We start from the raw sequence: 20,379 nt of genomic DNA, 5'->3' as shown, positions 1-20,379 counted from the left end.
TCAGAACTTGAAGAGAATTTTAAATTCTAGAATGGCACAGGTTAGAGTGGATTTAGGTTTAAGACACAGGAGTCTTAATGCTGGTTTTGTGGCCACTCTATTGGTAGCCACGAAACCTCTTCTCTTCCTGAAATCTCTTCTCTTCCTTTGTCATTCAATTGAAAATGTTTCCTGTGTTCTTTTCCCAGCCTGGGCTGCTGAATGGCAGGATTTTCATGCTTGAAATTCTACCTAAACCAGATAAGATATAGAAAAACAGCCACAGCAGTAAGCTAGCTATTAGCACCTTGGAGATAGGAATTGTTTGAAATGGGCATAAAATTCTACATTACAAATAGTTCAGCTTCTATAGGTGACCAGTAAACAGTCAAGAAATAAGCAAAATAGGGGCTGGGAAGGTGGCTCTGTGGTAGAGCGCTTGCCTTGAATGTCTGAGGCTCTGGGTTCAATTCCTCAGCACCACATCAGCAAAAAGAAAAAAAGCCGGAAGTGACGCTGTGGCTCAAGTGGTAAAGTGCTAGCCTTGAGCTGAAGAGCTGAGGGACAGCGCCCAGGCCCAGAGTTCAGGCCCCACGACTGGATCCCCCCCCCCAAAAAAAAAAAAAAAGAAAAAAGAAATGAGCAAAATAATGCACTGGTATAAAGGCAAAGATTATTTAAAATGTATGCCTACCTATAAGTTGGAAGGTTAGTTTACAAAGAAGTGAAATACCATAACCTAGGGGAAACTAGTTTTACTAGGGGAAATTAGATCTTAATGACAAAAATCACTTACATGCTGTGTTGTATTTCATAGAAACATTCCTAAAACTGTGAAGAACACCCACTTAATCCTAAAACCTAATTAGCTAATCACCCAACATCTCAAAAACCATGATTATAGCACCCCAGTGTTGGATATTCTACAAACACTAGTGTTTTAGCTTGTATTAGGTTCTGTACAAACAGTATACCTCATTGCTCATTTGCTGATAGAAGGAACCCACCACTTTTGCATACCAGGTTAGAATAACAATCTGAATTTTATTAAAAACAAAAATAAATCTAAAAAGCTTCCTTCCATTACATACTATGCACAAGAGTTTCTGCATTACATCATTTTACATTAAAATGTTCTGAATGACAGAATTAGAACTTACTACCAGTGAAGAGAGGTGCTGGGCACTGAAAGCCACACACATTTAGAGAAAGAAACCGAAGTTTCACAGACCTGGAATTGCTGGCCACAAGCAGGAGATAAAATGAGGAACATGACAGAAACTTGAAGAAGAAACAACATCCAATATGCTAAAATACTTCAGGAAAATATAGTCAAACATTAGCAAATAATGTTTAAACAAATCTTTCCAATATGCTGTTTTGTTATCAAGTAAACATTCTTAACTTTTTATTCAACCTCAAAAAAGCAATTTTTACTGCCTAGAAGTATTTCTCTCAATTAGATAAAAGCTTTGCTTGCTTTCCCTGGAGGTGGCAATGCAGTGTAATTAGTATTTGTTCAGGGATTGCTTGAGTATCTTAGACTAGAACAATTTAGTGACTTGTTTGCCTTTCTGTTATTGCTGCTCCCAAAATATGAGAGTTAGAACAGATGATCAAGTGAGAGTAGGAAAACAAGTTTGGCTCCTTGAAATCATGTCTGAAAGTGTAATGTGTGAAGACATTGATGAAACTGACTGTGGATTCCTATTATGCCCAGTGTCCTTTTGCCATTTAGAGATAATTGGAACTTGAAAGTATGCAACTGACAATGAAACTACTTAAAAACAAACCAGAGAAAGGCTGAACTGCACTTAATGTCCAGGACAACTACAGTACTAAAAATCCCAAGGAATTTATTGTAAACAAATAAGCAACTGCCTAACAACCTTTTGCATTTGGTATGATGCCTAACTACTATTTTAATCCATTTACCTATTTGGATATTTTAAATGAAGTGACTGCATATAATAATAATAATAATGGTAATAATCCATTTAACTATGTTATGATAGAGCAAAACACATCATTGGCCAGAAATGAAATTTGAAACTTGTAACACTAAATACTGATGGAAAAAGCTAAGCCTTAGCATTTACACTTAAACACATCTAGATATGCCGCTTACAGGTGAATGGGGCCCTTCTGGTGGAGTGACAGATGTACTCAAAGCCTAGTGCCAGGACCAGCTTGGCTTCGCTATAGTTACTTTCTGTGTCAATTTTATTTCACCACTAATATGTTGGGTTCAATATCAATTTCAGCTAAGTAATACAATTAGTTTGTAATAATAACCCTTCTCTTTCTTAAGCAAGTGATAGAAGACACTTAGTTCCCAAGAGCTACAAATGACACAACTTAATAAAAGATACCTTTACCTTTATTGCTTGTATACAGCAGGGATTCATTATAAAACTCAGGGGGAGGAAGGAAAATAATGCTTTGCTTTAGCATTTTTAATAATACTTTTAATAACTTCAATTTGCTTATCTGAAACAGAGGGAAAAAAACTATAATGCCATCATGATGGAGTTCTAGCAATCTGAGTAATTATGCTTCATTTTTTATTTTCTCTCCATAAAACATGTATATGATAAAAAAAAAACAAGCCTGATGGTGACTTATTTTAACACCAATTGAAAAAACCAAGCTTGTACAGTTAATATTTCACTGATAGTTTATTATTATCTTTAAGTTACTTTGAAAGTTGGTAGCAAAGTACTGTTAAGAATATAAACATTCTCCTGATAAGTGTTGAAATTCTCTCACAAGTGCTGAAAGGCAGCAGGCATTGCAGAATGGGCTTGCCAGAGTCTAATGTCTAGGCTAGGTAGGATATTTATGGATTATTTTTACTTCTTTAACTTCCACTACTAAATAACTTCTCCTGCTTTGCCTGCTTTATTCTTCATTTACAATGACAAAAAGAAATCTAAGCCCAAGCCATTCACCTGGAGCAATTATTTCTATCTTCCATGATCTCAGTATTTTCAAATATATAGTAAAACAATTCATAATCATTACATGATCGTTTAAGCTAGATCATGTTCTTTTGCATTTAAACTTCACTTGATTGATATTAACAGTAGCCATAAAAGCCATTGTTTAAATAGCCACAGATTTAAAAATATTTGTCTTTAAAAAAGAGCTCCATTTTGCTCAATGTATTACAAACAATTTTTAGTCTAGTGAAAATTAGCAAACTGCTTTCATTAGGCATAGCAGCTGCCACTTACCTGTAAATATTTTATGGGTGGAACCAATGGGACCAAGTTCAGTACTGACCCAGTTAATGGGATCAAGTTCAGTACTGATGTGCTGCCATCAAAGCCCTCGCTCACTGAAGGTTCTATATTTCTGCAGTGTCCCACCAATTACTGTAGATCTATAATACCCTGTCTTTAACTTGGTGCATACCACCTTATGGAAAAACAGTGATTACTTCCTTGAGATGAGATACAAAAACCACACCATTCTTAAGGTTCTACCTCCAACAGGGGAACAAATAAGGATGATGTTTGCATGTGGCAGATAGTATGATTCCCCATGTTTGCTTAGGCTAGCCTCACACAATGAGCATGCATATACAGCCACAGTTCACTGCATCTGTTCTGAAGTTGAGAACTGCTGTGTATCCAAGTCACAGATACCATCACGTGATTCAATGAGAGAGTGAACTTGCATATAGGACATGGGAAGAAAATAAACGACGTAACAATGCAGCAAAGATAGGCAGTTGGCATTCAGAACACACCAAAAAAGCTAACCCTCATGAGTTTTCATAGGGTTTTTCTTTTCTTAAAAAAAAAGTCTTTCTTTGCATATTTTAAAATTTAACAATCCCAGAGAATCATGAAGTGCCTTGTCGCTTTTGCTGTTGACTTCTGATGACCTCAAGTTGTTTTTTGCATTGCTGGTAGTAAGTAGAAAGGCTTTTGTTTTCATCTAAAAGCTTTTTATGTTCCTGTACCAGACGAGATGTGTTTTGCTGGTCCTTTTCATCCTGGTCCAATTCTGCAACTAGTTCTTGCCTAAAAACAAATACCAACAAAAAACATTACACACGATGGAAAAATTCATGGCTTTACCTACTGTGATGATGGAAATGCAATTAATGAGAAGTTTTCTTCTGAGTCTATCATTCTGGATCTTAAGTACACTAGTCAAGTGAGATTATGGGCCAGAATGGAAATTATCACCCACTCTCTGGAGCAACCACACAAATGCCATAATCCTTTCAACAAGTGCCCTCACTTAGACAATTAGTGAAGCAGATAAAGTGGCAAAAATTTTCATTTGATATACTTGTTTTGAGTAGGAAGGAAGAAAAGGGAAATAAAACACTTGAAGTTTTTGTAATTCATATTCTCTACACCCGTGTACTCATGTTCACATCTTCAAGTCACAATCCTATGAAACTCTAGCACTCGCTAACAGGGCATTTATAAGCTAATTAAAAAGTGATGCTAACCCACTGAGGTTCTTTCCTATTTTGAAACCATGAGGTGAATACAAAGTACCACAACTGAGCTACACAATTCACAAACACTTTTCACAAAAGATCCTCAGAGTCTTTTTCATAATCTGACAAACTTCTTGAAGTCTCTTTTGTTTGGGTGACATTAACCATTAGTTTCTAAAGGGAGGTTATCAGATATAAGTGAATAAATTAATACAAAGCCTTTAAACACAATTACTTCCTAGTAGTTCTCATTTAAGTGATGAAAAACTGTCACCATTTTCACAGTTCCCAACCCTTGTCACATTTTCCGGACACAGATCTCTCGTTTCAGAGGATTCGAGTAGGGAAGTGCACAGGTGCATGTGTGGACCTAGGACTGAAGGGTTCTCTCAGAGTGCCGGAAATTCCACAATGAATTCTACTCTTTCCAGACTATAATGTTTAATTTCTTACCTGGGATTAGCTTTAGGATACCAAATTGATTTCATTTAAATCAATAAACTGTGACAAAACTATCTTCTTCTTTTTTGAAGCAAAAAGAGAAAACTTCACAGATCACTTCGGAAAGTAAGCATTTTCATTTAGATTCAAATTAATAAAGGGGATTCTATTACTGTACATAAACATTTTAGTCACTACCCATAAATGTTTCATAAGTAGAACATTTTGTAAGTTACTTGGAAAAAACGTTGCTTTTTTTTTTTAAAGCTGTAAGTACATACTATGGGAATTGGACTAAATTGAATTTCTCTCTCTCTCCCTTTCTTTCTTTCTTTTCTTATCTTTCTTTCTCTCCTTTTCTTCTCTTTTCTTTCTGTTGGTTGTGGGGCATGAACTCTGGGCCTGGGAGCTGTCCCTGAGCTCTTCAGCTCAAGGCTAGTACTGCTCTACCACTTGAGCCATAGCACTACTTTGTTTTCTAGTGGCTAATTGGAGATAAAAGTCTAATGGACTTTCTCATCTGAGCTGGCTTTGAACTGTGATCCTCAGATCTCAGCCTCTTGAAGTAGCTAGGATTACAGGGGTGAGCCACCATTGCCTGGCTTCTAATATATAAATATAAATATATATATATATATATATATATATATATATATATATGTTAATAGGCAGGTCTTGTTACATAGCCCATACTGGTCTTATACTTGTGATCCTCCTGCCTCAGCTTCCTAAGTGTGGGATTATAGGTGTTTACAACCACCCCTGGCCTAGAGTTCCTAAGGATGAAAAGAAACCAGTTTCTCTAACTCAGTAAAACATATATTTTAAAAAACCTATTCTTTTAAACATCCATCTGGAAAGAATATACAAAAGTCTCTTAAGTCAAAGCAAAACTGAACATTAGAAAGCCAAATTATTTTACATATGGCTAAGGAAAATCTTTTTTGGGGGGAGGGGTCACATTGTGGGGCTTAAACTCAGGGTCTGGGCACTTTCCTGGAGCTCTTTTGCTCACGTCTATTGCTCTACCAGTATAAGCCACAGCTCCACTTCCAGTTTTTGAGTGGTTAATAGGAGATAAGATCATGGTCTTTCCTGCTCAGGCTAGCTTTGATCTCAGATCTCAGCCTCCTGAGTAGCTAGGATTATAGGTATTAGCCACCAGTGCCCAGATAAAATAATACATCTTAATAATAATAAATCTAAATACCTTTTAACTTGCCTATAAGACACTTGGGTTTGTAGTACTAGTTTACTTCCCTTAGCACTAATAAATACAATATGTCAAAAGGGCTGAATTTAGCATGAAAAATATTTAATATAATTTCATACAAATTTTAAGCTTGAAATGTGTTTAGTGACTAATACTAAAATTCAAGTTTTCATGTCTTCAATCAAGGCCAATACTTCTGTTTATTTTTATTCAGAAAAAAACTTACTTTCTCTGTAATAACAATGCAATTTCTGTCTGAACTTTCATATATTCTTGTGCCATTTTACAATGCTGTTCAAACACTGCCATAGATTCTTTGGAGTTAGGGCACGGTGCAAGAGGCTGAAAGAAATCAGGAATGTTAAAAAATCATTACATCAAACTCCAGTATCTAGCTAAGAATTAAGAAACAGACTGTTAATATATTTTTATAGCACAAAGCAATACTCTTTTAAAAATAAGGCATAAACCAGGCCATAGGAAACTGCAGTGTTAACCCAGACTTTAAGTTGACATTTTGCTGTTGTAATTCTTTTTTGTTCTGAAGAACTATGACTAGAGTACTTGAAACCTCTGGTGTGGTATTTCAGGACAAAATACATCATACTGAATGCTTTTTGGGGGAGACACAGGGCTGTGTTGCTCAAGCTGGCCTTGATTTCTAAGTCTTTTACCTCCGTGCTCCTTCCTCCCCCCAAGTTAGCTGGGATGACAGCCTTATACCACAATGTCTGGTTCCTAAGAGATGTTCATGGCTCTTGTTTCCAAAAGGAATCACTGAAATATATACTTACACTTTCCGTCTTAATAGACATGAGAATGCATGAGAAAGTATACTAAATAGGAATGAGCATATGTTAGGAATGCACTAGAATTAAAGAGTGAAAATGCCATGGCAATTTTGAAGATAGAAAAAAATTTTAAGATGGCTGTTAGAATAAAAGCATATGGTTCTGTTAATTTTATACCTGATTAATTGAGCTAAAAAGCTTTTCATTTGATTTTGAGGCTTAAGGAGGCCAACTAAAAACATGTAAATCAACATGCAATTGTCACCTTTAATCAAATCAGCACAATTGTCAACCTCATAAACTATCTAAGAAGCAAGCAGCAAACTTCTACCAAGAAAGTACTCCTTTACCTGTAGCTGGTGATCCAGTGTAAGATAAGCCATTGGGATTGAGTTATCTGATCCATTGGTATCTGAAATTCAAGCAGAATAGTAATACTTTGATATGTACGACTGAGAGTGTAAGTTTATACTTCAGTGATTGCTCCTGGGTACATGCAAGCAAGAAAATACGTTCATAGAATCTCATTTTCTCCCCTAAAGTAACACATTAAATAAAAGGTATTGCAATTGGTAAGAAAAAGAGTCTGCTTTGGAATTCTAGTGATTAAAAAAGAGGGTATCAGTTACAAAGTATAAGTATATTCTAAAATTTAAATTGACTGAATAGAACATAGTATGTTAAAGCTTAGTAAGGCCTGTTTAAGCAAAAAACAAAAACAGTGATAGGTAGCCTTTCTATTTTCATTTCTTTACCATGCTCAGTTTATGAGAAGGCTTGCTCAACTCTGTCAACCTAAATGTCCACAGGGAAAGGGGAAAACTACTCTCTTTGAGTGGTTCATTTCCAACTTATATAGGTTTTAATATGAAGTCTTTATCCAGCCTATACTGGGAGTCACTGAAGAAAACTGAAGAGTATATTATACATACAAACAGTATGGAAAGAAAATGGAAGTTTAGAAAGAACTGTAGCTCAATCTCACATACCAAATAATCATATTACTTCAAGCATTCCGCCAATTTTACTGAACATCAGGTTGAATGTATGGCTTTTATGTTTCTAATCAGGTAAAATTGCCACAGAGTGGTGTAGACAAGACAAGGTGAGAATAACAGCAAAGGCGCTGTATTCACTCCAATGAAAAACTAAGGAGATCTGATTATTCACAAATCTCCTAACTTATTGATGACTGATATTCTAGGTTTTTCTTTTAAAATTTTGCAGTGGTGGAGACTGGACTTAGTGCCTCTTACTGAGCTATGCTTCCAACCCTTAGGCATTCTTTCAGTCACTGAGCTGGGGGTGTGCTGTGCACTTATAATTCTAGTTACTCAGGGAGGCAGAGACAGAACTGTAAGTTGGAGGTCAGCCTAGGCTACACAGTAAGAACCAAACAAAGTCACTGAGTGTGCTAATAAACAAAATTACACAAAATGAGGAGAAGACCAAATGAAGTCAAGCAGGAAAAGGCAATTTATAAAAGGAGTGGTATTCATCAAGATCCAAAGTACTTGTAAGCTGACATGTTGAATAGAAAAGCCTTTGTGGAACCACTTAAAGATAATAAAAATATACGTTACAATTGGAACTTCCCCTGGCTCCTGTGCTCTTGGGCTGGCTGGCCCTCACAATCCTCCCATCTCAGCTTCCCAATGGGAATAAGTAATGTTTATTAAATACGGCAATGTGACAGAAAAAAATGGAGTAGAGCCTTGAGGCATCTACCCTAAAATAACACACATGTATTTCCCAAAAGTGGTAAACAAAAAATACAGTTAATTTGTTATTTTTTAAACCAACCTTTCCTCCAGCCCTCAAGAACAGTTTCAAACGTACATTGCTAAACAGAAACTACTTTCCACAAAACTAAAACTGACTAAAAATGATGTCTCTCCTCTGCCTGACTAAAACTTAAGTATCTTGAAAAAGCATTCTCAATTTGACATTTCCACCCCTGTGGTTCTTTACTAAATCACTGACACCTTATATAACTCATTATATCATATACTTATATAAATGATATATATGTAAGTATATATATGATATATGTATACTTACATACACACATATATACACACATACTCTAGAACTAAGTATCTAAATATAATACATTAGTATTTTACTACACTGAGGTATCTAATACATTAGTATTTTACTACACTGAGGATAAAGCAACAAACTATATTGATTCAAATATGCTTTTCCATAGTGAACTGAATAGAACTTTATTTTTTTCCCCTAAAACTTCTAAGATTTCACTTTCTTACATGTAGCTAACTTGAAACTAAGCATCCAGCTTCTAATATCTATAATTGGTCACATGATAGCAAGATACAGTAGTATTGGGAGTTTGAAGTCAAGACTTTGTACTTATTAGGCAGGTACTCTGCCACTTGAGCCCCACACCCCAGCACTTTGCTTTGTTTTGAGACAAGATCTTATTTTTGCCTGAGCTAACCTGGACTACAATCTGTTTTATAACTTATACCATGGCTGGGATGACAGATGTGCCCACCTTACCTATGCTTTTTTATTGGGGGGGGGGGTCTGGTCGTGGGTCCTGAACTCTGGGCCTGGGCGCTGTCCCTCAGCTCTTCAGCTCAAGGCTAGTGCTCTACCACTTGAGCCACAGCACCACTTCTGGCTTTTTTTTCTTTTTGCTTATGTGGTGCTGAGGAACCGAACCCAGGGCCTCATGCCTGCAAGGCAAGTGCTCTACCACTGAGCCACCTTCCCAGCCCCACCTATGCTTTTTTGTTGAGACGAGGTCTTATATATTTTCTACCTCCTCAGCTGGCCTTAACCTGTGAGCTCAGCCTTCCAAGTAGCTAGGATTACAGGTTTGAGCTACTGCTTGGCTGAAAGTATTTTTTCTTTTTTAACGTTTCAACTGTTAATACAATTTAGTGTTTCACTTAAATGTTAAGACTTAGAATGGTTTTGTTAAGTTAGGTAAAATTGTTTTTTCTGTTCTTACCAATACAATCCCTTTTTTTTGGGGGGGGGGTCTGGTCGTGGATCCTGAACTCTGGGCCAGGGTGCTGCCCCTCAATTCTAGCTCAAGGCTAGCACTCTACCACTTGAGCCACAGCGCCACTTCCGGCTTTTTTTTCCCTGCTTATGTGGTGCTGAGGAATCGAACCCAGGGCCTCATGCATGCAAGGCAAGCGCTCTATCACTAAGCCACCTTCCTAGACCCCAATACAACCCTTTTGCCATTTAAAATGTTTATGGGTGAGTTCCCCTCATGTGGGAATACTGCTTTCTCCCTTCTGTTGTATGACTAATAACCAAAAAAAGGATTGTACAAGATCTGAACTTATTTGTCTCTTGTTAAAACACTCAGCTTGTAAATTTAGTAGTGTAATATTATGAGCACCTCATGAATGTGTGTCACAGCAGTATCACGGTTATATAGACTGGACCATGTTTCTTATGCATCTAAGTACTTTGTCTAGAATGCCGTGAATTCGCATTCTGTGGCTCCCTCTGCTGGTCTAGGTTTTTCTCTCACTAGATTGATACTCTGGGTATGTCGTCTTTTTTTATACTCATTATACATAAATTAAAACTAAAGAGTGCTCATTATCTGCTGATTATTAAATTATGTGTTTTAGTTTTCCTCTCAAAATACATGGAAAACACTGAAATAAAATACATTTAAATACATAGATTTATATAAAAATACCTTATTAAGTAGGTTAACTTATAATAACACTAATAATTTTTACTGGGTCAATGGAGTTTTCAAAGAAAACACCTTAACTATTTGTTCCTTATACTTTATTCTATTAGGGACAAATTATTGTATGAAGGGATACATCTGCAAAACATTTCAAAGCAAAGACAAAATTCAGTTGCTATTGCAGCCTGGGATCAGGCAGTATTTTTAGCTATTGTTGTTGTTTGGCATTTTTAGGTATGGGAAAAGAAAAGAATGAGACAGGGGTAGAAGGGTAGAAGTATACAGGGGAAATAAAATCTTGATTTTACTTCTGTGACTGACAACCTGCTGCATTGTTGATTCATGTCTAGACTAGTTTAGACTGAAGTTTGGAAGCTCTGCCAATTTGAATCCCAGACCTGAACAAATGTTGTAATGTCAGGAAGAGTTCCCTTGGTTCAGGAACCAAAAGGAGCTGGCAGCACCTGAATGTTAATGATAAAAGCTGGCAAGACCATTTCCCTGTCGTCCCCATTGGAGAAGAGAATGTCTATGATGAATTTTAAACATGTGCTGAGTAGCAGTGAGCTGTGATGGGGATGAAACTTAGCAGAGTTTTTCTACCACTAAATTTAAACTTACTAAAACTAGACAGTACGCTGTGGCTAATCATAGTTTCCTCGTACATGACACAGAAAAAAAAAGCCACCCACTTAATTTTTTAAATTAAATTATAAAGTTGATTAAACCATGCCAGGTATCTATAAATATTTGAATTGAATTTTAGTTGCTGAAGACAGAAAGCTGACTTTTAAATTTCAATTTAGTTGCAACTATTAATAACATAGCTGATCTTACGTAAAATCTCAAATGGCTTAATTTTCCAAGGTCTAAGAGATCATCTTTCCTCCTCTGATCTAATAAATATAAATAAAAAATTTCATTTAACTAAACTGCTAGGTATTTGTAATGATGTTCTCTTAATCTCTTACATAAAACTAACTTATTATATTTTTACATAAGTGAAAGTTAATTTCACTAAATGTAATATTCACTGCTTGTCAACACAAAACTATTCCATCTGCACCTTCAGTCGGGTAGGTTTTAATATTAACATTGTGATAAGTTATTTGTGTTTGGGAAGTTCTATGGCTCGAATAGGCTTTCAAAGGTCTGTGTAATGAAGTTCTCCCTATCAGTTAAAATGATTCATAAAGTCAATAATCAGATGTTTGTGTTCTTACTAAAGCAAATGATATCTGTGTCCTTAAAAGACGGAAATGAAGATGATGGTGGTTGTTTTTATCATTTTGATTTATTTGAAGCTCTGACTGTCACCCAGGGGAGTGGCTCATAACAGAAAAATCAGACTGAAGCATGAAGAATATCCTTTCAAACCTAAAAAAAAATTAACTAAACAAAACAGGCTTCTTAACTAGAAAAAAACATTCCCTAACTATTTTCAAAAAATCGGTTTAGTTCCTGAAAGCAAAAAATTACAGAATTGGTCAAGATCGTTCAAAGTACTTAAAACAACATTTGAGAATTTATTGCTAAATAGCTAGTGTTCTTAATATAAAATCTAAACCACTGTGTTTGTCTTAGTAAAGATTAATGCCAGGCCTAAATGCACATGAACATGATGAATTCGATTTCATAGTACAGTGAGGAAGCAGAAGGTCACCTGTGGAATCATCAGGGGTCCATGGATGACTTCGAGTTGGCTTTTCTGAGGTTGGTCCTGAGGTAGTGATCATTCTGATACTAGGACTGGATGACCTACTGCTCACCTGTAAGGAGTGACAGAAGAAAGAAAATGTGACTTCTTTTTGTTGGTACTAGTTTTAACTCAGGGCTTCCTGTTTAATACCCTTGCCTGCTTGCCCTGCTGGAGCTTTTCCACTTGAGCTATGCCTTTAGCCAGCATTTTTAGAGAAGTGTTGAAGACTTTGCTACCCAGGATGGATTTGAACAATTATCTGGTTCTTAACCTGCTAAACTACTAGAATTACAGGTTCATGACACCCAGCTCAAAATGTGACTTTTAACATAATTTTCATTTAGAGGCAAAAAGACAGACTTCCATTTTCATTAATAGAGGACCTAAAACATTCCTGAAAACAAAAATAAACCTTCCAAGAATATTTATTACCTATGTATATGTAGAAATTTATATCCACTCATACACAATACTTATTCAAAACTGCTGAGCTGGAAAGAAATACTCTTGAGCCAGAAACAAAGCAAGGGGTTAGGAGACTAGGAAGCGTTTAAGCTGCTGGTCTTGTACTTCAGCTACGGGCATCAACTGAATACCAGGCCTTAGAACTTTCATTTTAACAGAGCTTTGGGCTTCTGTAGGATAGGAGGTAAGACTGGAGAAATTGTTAAAGCTAAAACTTCAACAAGTTTCTTTTGAACTTAAGGCCTCAAGTTCTTGCTCTGCTTTTTCAGTCATGGCTGTGCTTTACTACTTGAGCCATGCCTCCAGTTATGGCTTTTGGCTGTTAAATAGATTTCTTCAATTTGTCTGCATGGGCTGGCTTTGAATTTCAATCTTCAGATATCAGCCTCCTGAATAACTAGGGCTATAGATGTGAGCCACTAGTGCCTGATCAGAGTTGCTACTAAGAGAAAAAAGTAAGCTAGAAGAATAATTTACCAACAAAAGCACACAGCAAGCCATGCTGGTAATACTAGCATGTAGAAAGCTGAGGCAGGAGGATCTTAGGTTTGAGGTGAGTGTGGACTATATAATGAAACCCTGTCACTATCCCTACCATCCCCACCCATCACTCACACCCCCCCAAAAAGAGGGAAAGGAGCATAGTAGGTTAAGTCTTTCTTAATGGTGATTCTAGATGGAGTGAAGAAAAATGTATGTACTGTGTATCTATAAAGTATTTCCACAGAATCCATGGAAGACAACAAATCATGACTATAAAAATATGAAGTATATACAAGAAAACCTACATCCTGAGTTCAACAGAGGACATACACAGTCAAATACAAGAAAGACAAATACAAGATAGAAATAGCATGCAAAGAGAAAAGGCAGATTACAGGTTAAGCAACTCTAATCTCTCAACCTGAAACTAGAGGTTCTGAAGCAGGAAATTTACAGAATGCTGCCACTGTGCCACTTGTCAAAAACTCCACACCTGACCTCATGTGACAAGTCATAGTAAAAATACAAGTACACTATAAAACACTACATAAAATCACTTTCAAGCTATGAGCATAAGGTACATATAAAAAATAAGCTTTGGGGCTGGAAAAGTGGCTCAGTGGTAGAGCGCTTCCCTCGCATACATGAGGCCCTGAGTTTGATTCCTTAGCACCACATAAACAGAAAAGCCAGAAATGCTGCTGTGGGTCAAGTGGTAGAGCGCTAGCCTTGAGCTGAAGAACTGAGGGACAGTGCCCAGGCCCAGAGCCCCATGACCGAAAACACACACACACACACACACACACACACACACACACACACACACTCTCTCTCTCTCTCTCTCTCTCTCTCTAAATAAGCTTCATGTTTAGAGTGATTCATCCCCAACTGCAAGTATTTCAAAATCTGAAAAGTGTGAAACTGTAAACAACTGGTTCCATAAATACCAGATAAGGAGTACTTAATTCTTATCCTTAGTACAAGTTAGATTCTTCAAAGCAACAGGAAAGCCAGAATAAAGTGAAATGATATTTATTAAGTGCTAACAGAAAACTTGTGGCAATCTCAAATTGATTGGCAAACAAAAATGTGAAGAATGTAATCAAAATATCATTCACACACACACACACTCTTTCTCTCTCAGGTGAGCAAAAACTAAGCTTACCATCTACAGATACCCTAAGTTTCTAAGCATGTAATTTAACAAAAAAGTTTTTCCTTGCGTGAAGGTCCAAGATACAACTAGGAATATTGATGCAAAGGCCTAAGTGTACATGCTGAAAATACTAAGAGACTGAAACAGTGATTTATAGAATTGCCAAACATAGTAAAAACAAAATATAAATAACAATGCTACTAGCAAGAACACTGACTTCCATTTCCTAGTTTTGTTTAAGTAATGATATTACTAGTTGGCCATGGATGTTGAAAATTTCTAAAGTATTTAGTAAAAATAGTAAACTAAAACTTTCAAATGTAAGTAATTTCTACTGTTGTATCAGACATCTCCAAAATTTAAGTTTCCTTCATACTAACCTTACAAAGGTAATTTGTGTATTATGGTCATCATCCTCTCTCCTAATTCTGTAAAGTCCAGCTCGGCCTCCCTTCAATGTTACGTGGTTGTTCTTGCTGTTCTCATTCTTTGTGCATGGTCAGACCTTGTGTTTGAGGAAGAGTGCCTAACATTATACTGAATGCACTGTTTGCTCATTGGCTGTCACCATTCACTTCTGAAATTTTCACCCAGCAACACACAGCAGATAGATGTCACCCACTTAGACTATCTCTCCTTACAATTCTTTATGCCATTGTTTCCTTCTCAGTTTTTAATCCTGACGCTACATACATTCATTCATGGGCCATATGGTTATGTATGAAACTTGGACCCATATAAAACTTCCATTTTCTGGCTCCATTTTCATCAGCAATTTCACATCCCAATCATAGACCTTTTATAAAGCATATGAGTGGTTAAAATGTACCACAGGATTTTCCCCTTTTTCTTTTGGTTTTATATATACAGTCAGTTTCTATACAATCATAAACTTGGACATAAAATGCCTTGCACAAGTTTCCAGTTCCTCAACAGTTCTATTTCTTATGGGCAAAGATATTAATAAACACAAAAGAAATACTTAAAAATAAGCCATAACTTTATTTTTGAGTAGCTAAACAAACTACTCTGTAGATGCATTTCTGTTATTGCTTTCAAGCAATTATAAAAACCACCTTATTCTTCCAAGTAGCTATTTCTAAATCTCACTGGCCAAATCCTGAGAGCTATGAACTGTTAGAACTCATGTAGGTTGTTCTCTTCTTCAAGGCAGTTACAATCACTTTATTCTATTCCATATAAACTGTCAAGTTCACAAGATATAAATTGAACTTGACTTGCCACAGGACTGGATTTGAAAGTTGTTAAGAGAATACAGAAATGCCACACAGCAGAGAGCCTAGCAAAGAAACACTAAGCCAAATTTAAACTACAGGGGCAAATGACCATCAGCAGACATGAACTAGAACTGGCTTTTGACCAGAATTTTCTCTCTAAATTTATAAGAAGGAATTAGGAGTTATTTTACAGACAAAAATAAAACTGAGGCTTTTTATGTCTCACCTACAAGACTGGAGAAATGTTTTCATTAAGTAAAGAACTTCTGCCCAGTGCTACTATTTAAAGCTATCTAATACCCTCAGAACTCTCAGTTGCTAAAATTACATAAGCAAAAATCAGAGATTAAATGCTGACTTACAGTGGCATTTCCATAATATAAACAGTTTAAAAAATGGATTCACATGGGCACTTTCTCCATAATGGAAGCCACTCACAGGTACTTCAATTAAATCTATTCAAGATGGTGTTCTTAAAAGAATTCTTACTACTCTAATGATGTGAGGTTTGTTTAATTCTGGATCAATTAAAATTCTTTACAAGAAAATTGTAAAATTCTATTATTATTTAAACTATCAGTAGAAAGGTTAATATGAACCAGGAATTTTTCAAAACTATCATGCTATATATTTCTGATTGAGAGTTTTAGTAGAAAATTTATTCATACTAAAATGCAGACTGATAATGAACAAAGTAGGATAATAAACTGTATCCTTTAAATAAGTAATAGTAATGTACAGTAATATGTGAAAAAGGTAGTGAAAATACTTTTCATGTTCCTTGATACCAATTCTCTCATGATATGAAGAATAAAATGCCAGTGTATTTTTTTGTCCCAAGTGCTATTTTTGTAATAATACCATCATGAGAACAAGGAAGCTGTACTAAGGGCTACTGGAGGCACACCTCTCAGAAGGCAGGGAGATATGGATTAGCATTTACTGTGTATCTGGTATTTTCATGTGTAGGGAGAAATAAGGGGTGGGTAAAAAAATCTCTATTTGCAGATAGGGATGTTGAAGCTTGTGAGAATTAAGGAGCTTGCCCAAAGTCATGTATTTGGCCAGTAAAAGTAGGTTTTCAGGGCTGGGAAGGGGGCAGTGGTAGAGTGCTTGCCTTGCATGCATGAGGCCCTGGGTTTGAGTCTTCAGCACCACATAAGCAGAAAAAGCCAGAAGTGGTGCTGTGGCTCAAGTGGTAGAGCGCTATCCTTGAACTGAAGATCTGAGAGACAGCGCCCAGGCCCAGAGTTCAGGCCACATACATGACCGACCAAAAAAAAAGAGCAAGTTTTCAAGTCCACATAGAAATGCAATGTGTCTAAACCTCTAGATAATTGTAACTATCATCATGAAAACAGGGTTTTTCAGTGATGGTAGCTGCTTCTGGAGGAATCTTGAAAACAGATATTTATTGGATACAATACCAAACAAAACATGCATGAAGGCACACTTGGACTATATTTTCGATGTATAAAAAGTAAATATGTACAGTCATCTGTACAAACTTTGTATCATATCACTATTTATTAAGGGTTAGCCTTATATAAAGATATGGTGTAGTTAAATACCCTATCTTTAAAAACTCCTTTATGATGCAGAATTCCAGAAACCAAAATACTAAACATTTACAAGGATTACTCTGAACACATATTATACCCAGTTTTCTATGCAACAGTTGATAGTATGTACAGTTTCTGAACTATGGAATCAAATTTAGACTTAAAAACTGGTTATAACCCACGTTATTGGAAGTATAAGACAGAGACTTAGTTAAAGTTCTCTAATCCTCAGTTTCTCGCCTACAATTAAGAAATACAAATTACTTGTACAGGGTTGATATTAGACAATTAAGACTTACAGATCTGCTTGTAAGAAGTTTTGCATAACAAATGGCAAATGTTATTATGGTAGTTCTCTATTTGATAAGAGAATGGAACTTGTAACTCTTATCTGCCCCAATAGCTCCCTGGGGACTGGGCTTTATTGGTACTGCAAATACTGTCCAACTGTTTCCCTGGAATATATCTGTAATAGAAAGAGTTGAGTTTAATGTTTGTTGCAGTGAAGGAGAGCACTCTTGACGGGGTCCTGACAGGTTTTAGCAAGATGGTTTCAGAAATAACCTATTAGAGAATTTAGACGTGGGTGAGTGATCTTGATCTTTGGAAGGATCTATAGGAGAGTAGTTCCCTTTAGACTGGCTGCTGTCAACAGTAGGGACAATTCCATACAGAAATCAGATCAGTGTGATGATGGAGCCAAACTGTGAAGGAGTAGCATATTGGGAAGAGAACAGGACAGCATATTATGGGTGACATCACCTTGTTTTTGTTTAGATATTATAAAATTGACTTGTTCTGCCTCATTTTGCCATGGTCTCAGCATAATTTTCTTTAATATTGGTGTTCTGGGTGATTATATCTCATAAAACAATAATAAAGTCCAATACAGAGGCCCCAGTGTCAAATCAGTTCTTAGAGGCCTAGGGCTGTTTTGTTTGTTTTTCTTTCTTTTCTCAAAGCCCTGAGAAGGCTAGATGCATTATGAGTGCATTCAAAAAACTCTGATTAATTATAACTATGTTTAATAGTGAGTTGTAAGGTATGAAGGTATAATCTTCTACATACAGATTTACATTGCTAATTAAGAAGTTTACACTGTTTGCTATTCTGCTCAAAAAAAATACAAATACAGCAACCAATCAAGTTAATTTTAGTCTACAGAAGGAAGTCCAAGTGATTTTATTAAGATTATGTTGCAAGCAAAGAACCCAAACAAAAATTCCAGTCAATCCATGCAACAACTATAATGTTAAGGTCCTCCCATTTTCTCTGATAACTGTACTGGATGGGCTAGATTTTCTTCAGGTTCTTTACTAATTGCCAGGGCCAGGAAAAAAAAGAAACAAAAGAACTTGAGCAGCTGCCTAATTACTGCTTTAACAACTTTCAGAAAGAACCTACCAACAAGTTTTAGAAATTCATACTGTAAATACTTTTCCTTTTCAAATAATACATATTGCCTTCATAGTACTTAAGGAGATCTAAATTACTAGTCACTTATCAGAGATTTCAATAGGATTACTGTCTGCCACTCTCATCCTAAATGGACATTGGACATTAACTACTTAATACTTTAGTAATGTTGAAAAATACATTGATTTTGAACACCAGTTGTACAATAATGGTATAATTGATTATATCAACTATTTTTAGAACAGATGTTAGTGCTTTGACAAACTTTCTTTTTCCAAATCTTTTTGAATAGTCCATGACAATTCATGCAAATGACTGTTCTGCAACCAAAGCCTGCCTCTCATGTTTAACAAGATGTTGTTAAACAATTAATAATCACAATTCCAAGTTATACAGGACTTATGAAGAAATGAGTAAGGCCAAGTACAGGGATATCAAATGCTGAATTACAGCAATGCCTTTACTTAGAGTCCTGAGAAGAGCACAGCCACTCCTGCTGTGTCGTAGAGCAAGCTTCTCATTCCTAGTCAAAGGGAAGATACTTGGCTAGAGGTTCTCATAACTGGAATGTCAACAGCAATAGTAAAGACAGCTTAAAAGGCTGAGCTCATGAAGCCTCTACAGAATCAAAGCAGATGTCAAACTATCTGCTACTAAATGGACTGACAAAAAGCTTTCAAGTATTTGTGGGGGAGAAAAAGGGAAAACAGCAGCTGAAAGTTCTGAGGCTTCACAAAGACAGGTATGCTGAAAACACGGAATAAAGAGATAAGAGAAAATATAAGAGAGAATACAAGCCTTATACTTAAGATAAGGATTTCAAGCCACTAATATGACAAAAAACTATTAACAAAATGTATCTGTATCTCTTTGTTTTCAGGATAGATGTGTACATGTATGTAGGCATTATGGGGTATATATGAAATGTTTTGTTCTGTAGTTGATGGATATAAAAGACTTTCAAATTTTTTTTAGTAACGATAAACAATCTCCAAATTTTAAGGTATTTTATAAAAATGAAAATAAAAAAAAGAAAAAAAAATGAAAATAAAAAAACAACTTTCTAGTATTTAAAGTATTATACATATTATCACAAATACAATCATTGTTTATATTAAGGCATGCTAAAATTTCCCATAAAATATGGACCATGCTGTGATTTTTACTACTTCAGATGCATTCTGTATTCTTAAAATTACTGTACAACTGAAAATAAAATAATAAAAACACTAATTAATTCTTCATTTTAGAGAACAAGATTAAAAATGGTATGTCAAGTGCAGTAAGCTGAATAACAGGAAAAAAAATGACTGAGCTACTTGTATATAACTGGTAGTTAGAACTGAACTACAGTCAACAATGGCTGAAGTTAGCTCTGTCTGGGCTACCTCAAAGTGACAGTGGATGTTTAGAAGGACACTGAGACAAACACACAAGCCTTATACTTAAGATCATCCCTTGGCTTAGCAAATATTTTCTTGAGGATATTGCATAAAATACAAATCCAGTGGATATGCTAGATAAAAAGAGTTCTCCGGGTATTGCTAAAGCCTTGGGGTGACCCCAGAGGAGGGCATCTTACTGGGGAAACATTTATTCCCCTCATCAGGAAAAGGATGTAACACTAAGGAACAATGCCCATGACAAATTATTAAACTACAACACTAAATACTTTAAGACATGTGAAAATCATGTATAACGAGCACTACTGAATAACTTACTTTCCCATGCATTTTCAAGCAAATTACCCTAACTTTTGTAAAATTAATTATAGTAGCTATACTTC

At 35.9% G+C, this 20,379-nt stretch overlaps 1 protein-coding gene across 2 annotated transcripts in view; it reads right to left on the bottom strand.

The window, feature by feature from the left end:
- Positions 1-3,435: 3,435 nt before the first annotated feature.
- The window catches only part of Map3k7 (mitogen-activated protein kinase kinase kinase 7), a 62,154-nt gene continuing 45,210 nt past the window's right edge, over positions 3,436-20,379 (bottom strand). For both annotated transcript variants that reach the window (XM_013016602.1, XM_013016603.1), the window contains 4 exons: positions 12,238-12,343; positions 7,237-7,298; positions 6,322-6,437; positions 3,436-4,010 (listed from right to left, as the gene is read on the bottom strand). In XM_013016602.1, the coding sequence (XP_012872056.1) occupies positions 3,830-4,010; positions 6,322-6,437; positions 7,237-7,298; positions 12,238-12,343 (465 nt within the window). In that variant the 3' untranslated portion in view covers positions 3,436-3,829. The remainder of the gene's footprint in view (positions 4,011-6,321; positions 6,438-7,236; positions 7,299-12,237; positions 12,344-20,379) is intronic.

Source organism: Dipodomys ordii, unplaced genomic scaffold, assembly GCF_000151885.1.
Source record: "Dipodomys ordii isolate 6190 unplaced genomic scaffold, Dord_2.0 Scaffold32, whole genome shotgun sequence".
Classification (NCBI taxonomy): domain Eukaryota; kingdom Metazoa; phylum Chordata; class Mammalia; order Rodentia; family Heteromyidae; genus Dipodomys; species Dipodomys ordii.
This window is presented reverse-complemented; position numbering and strand designations above follow the sequence as displayed.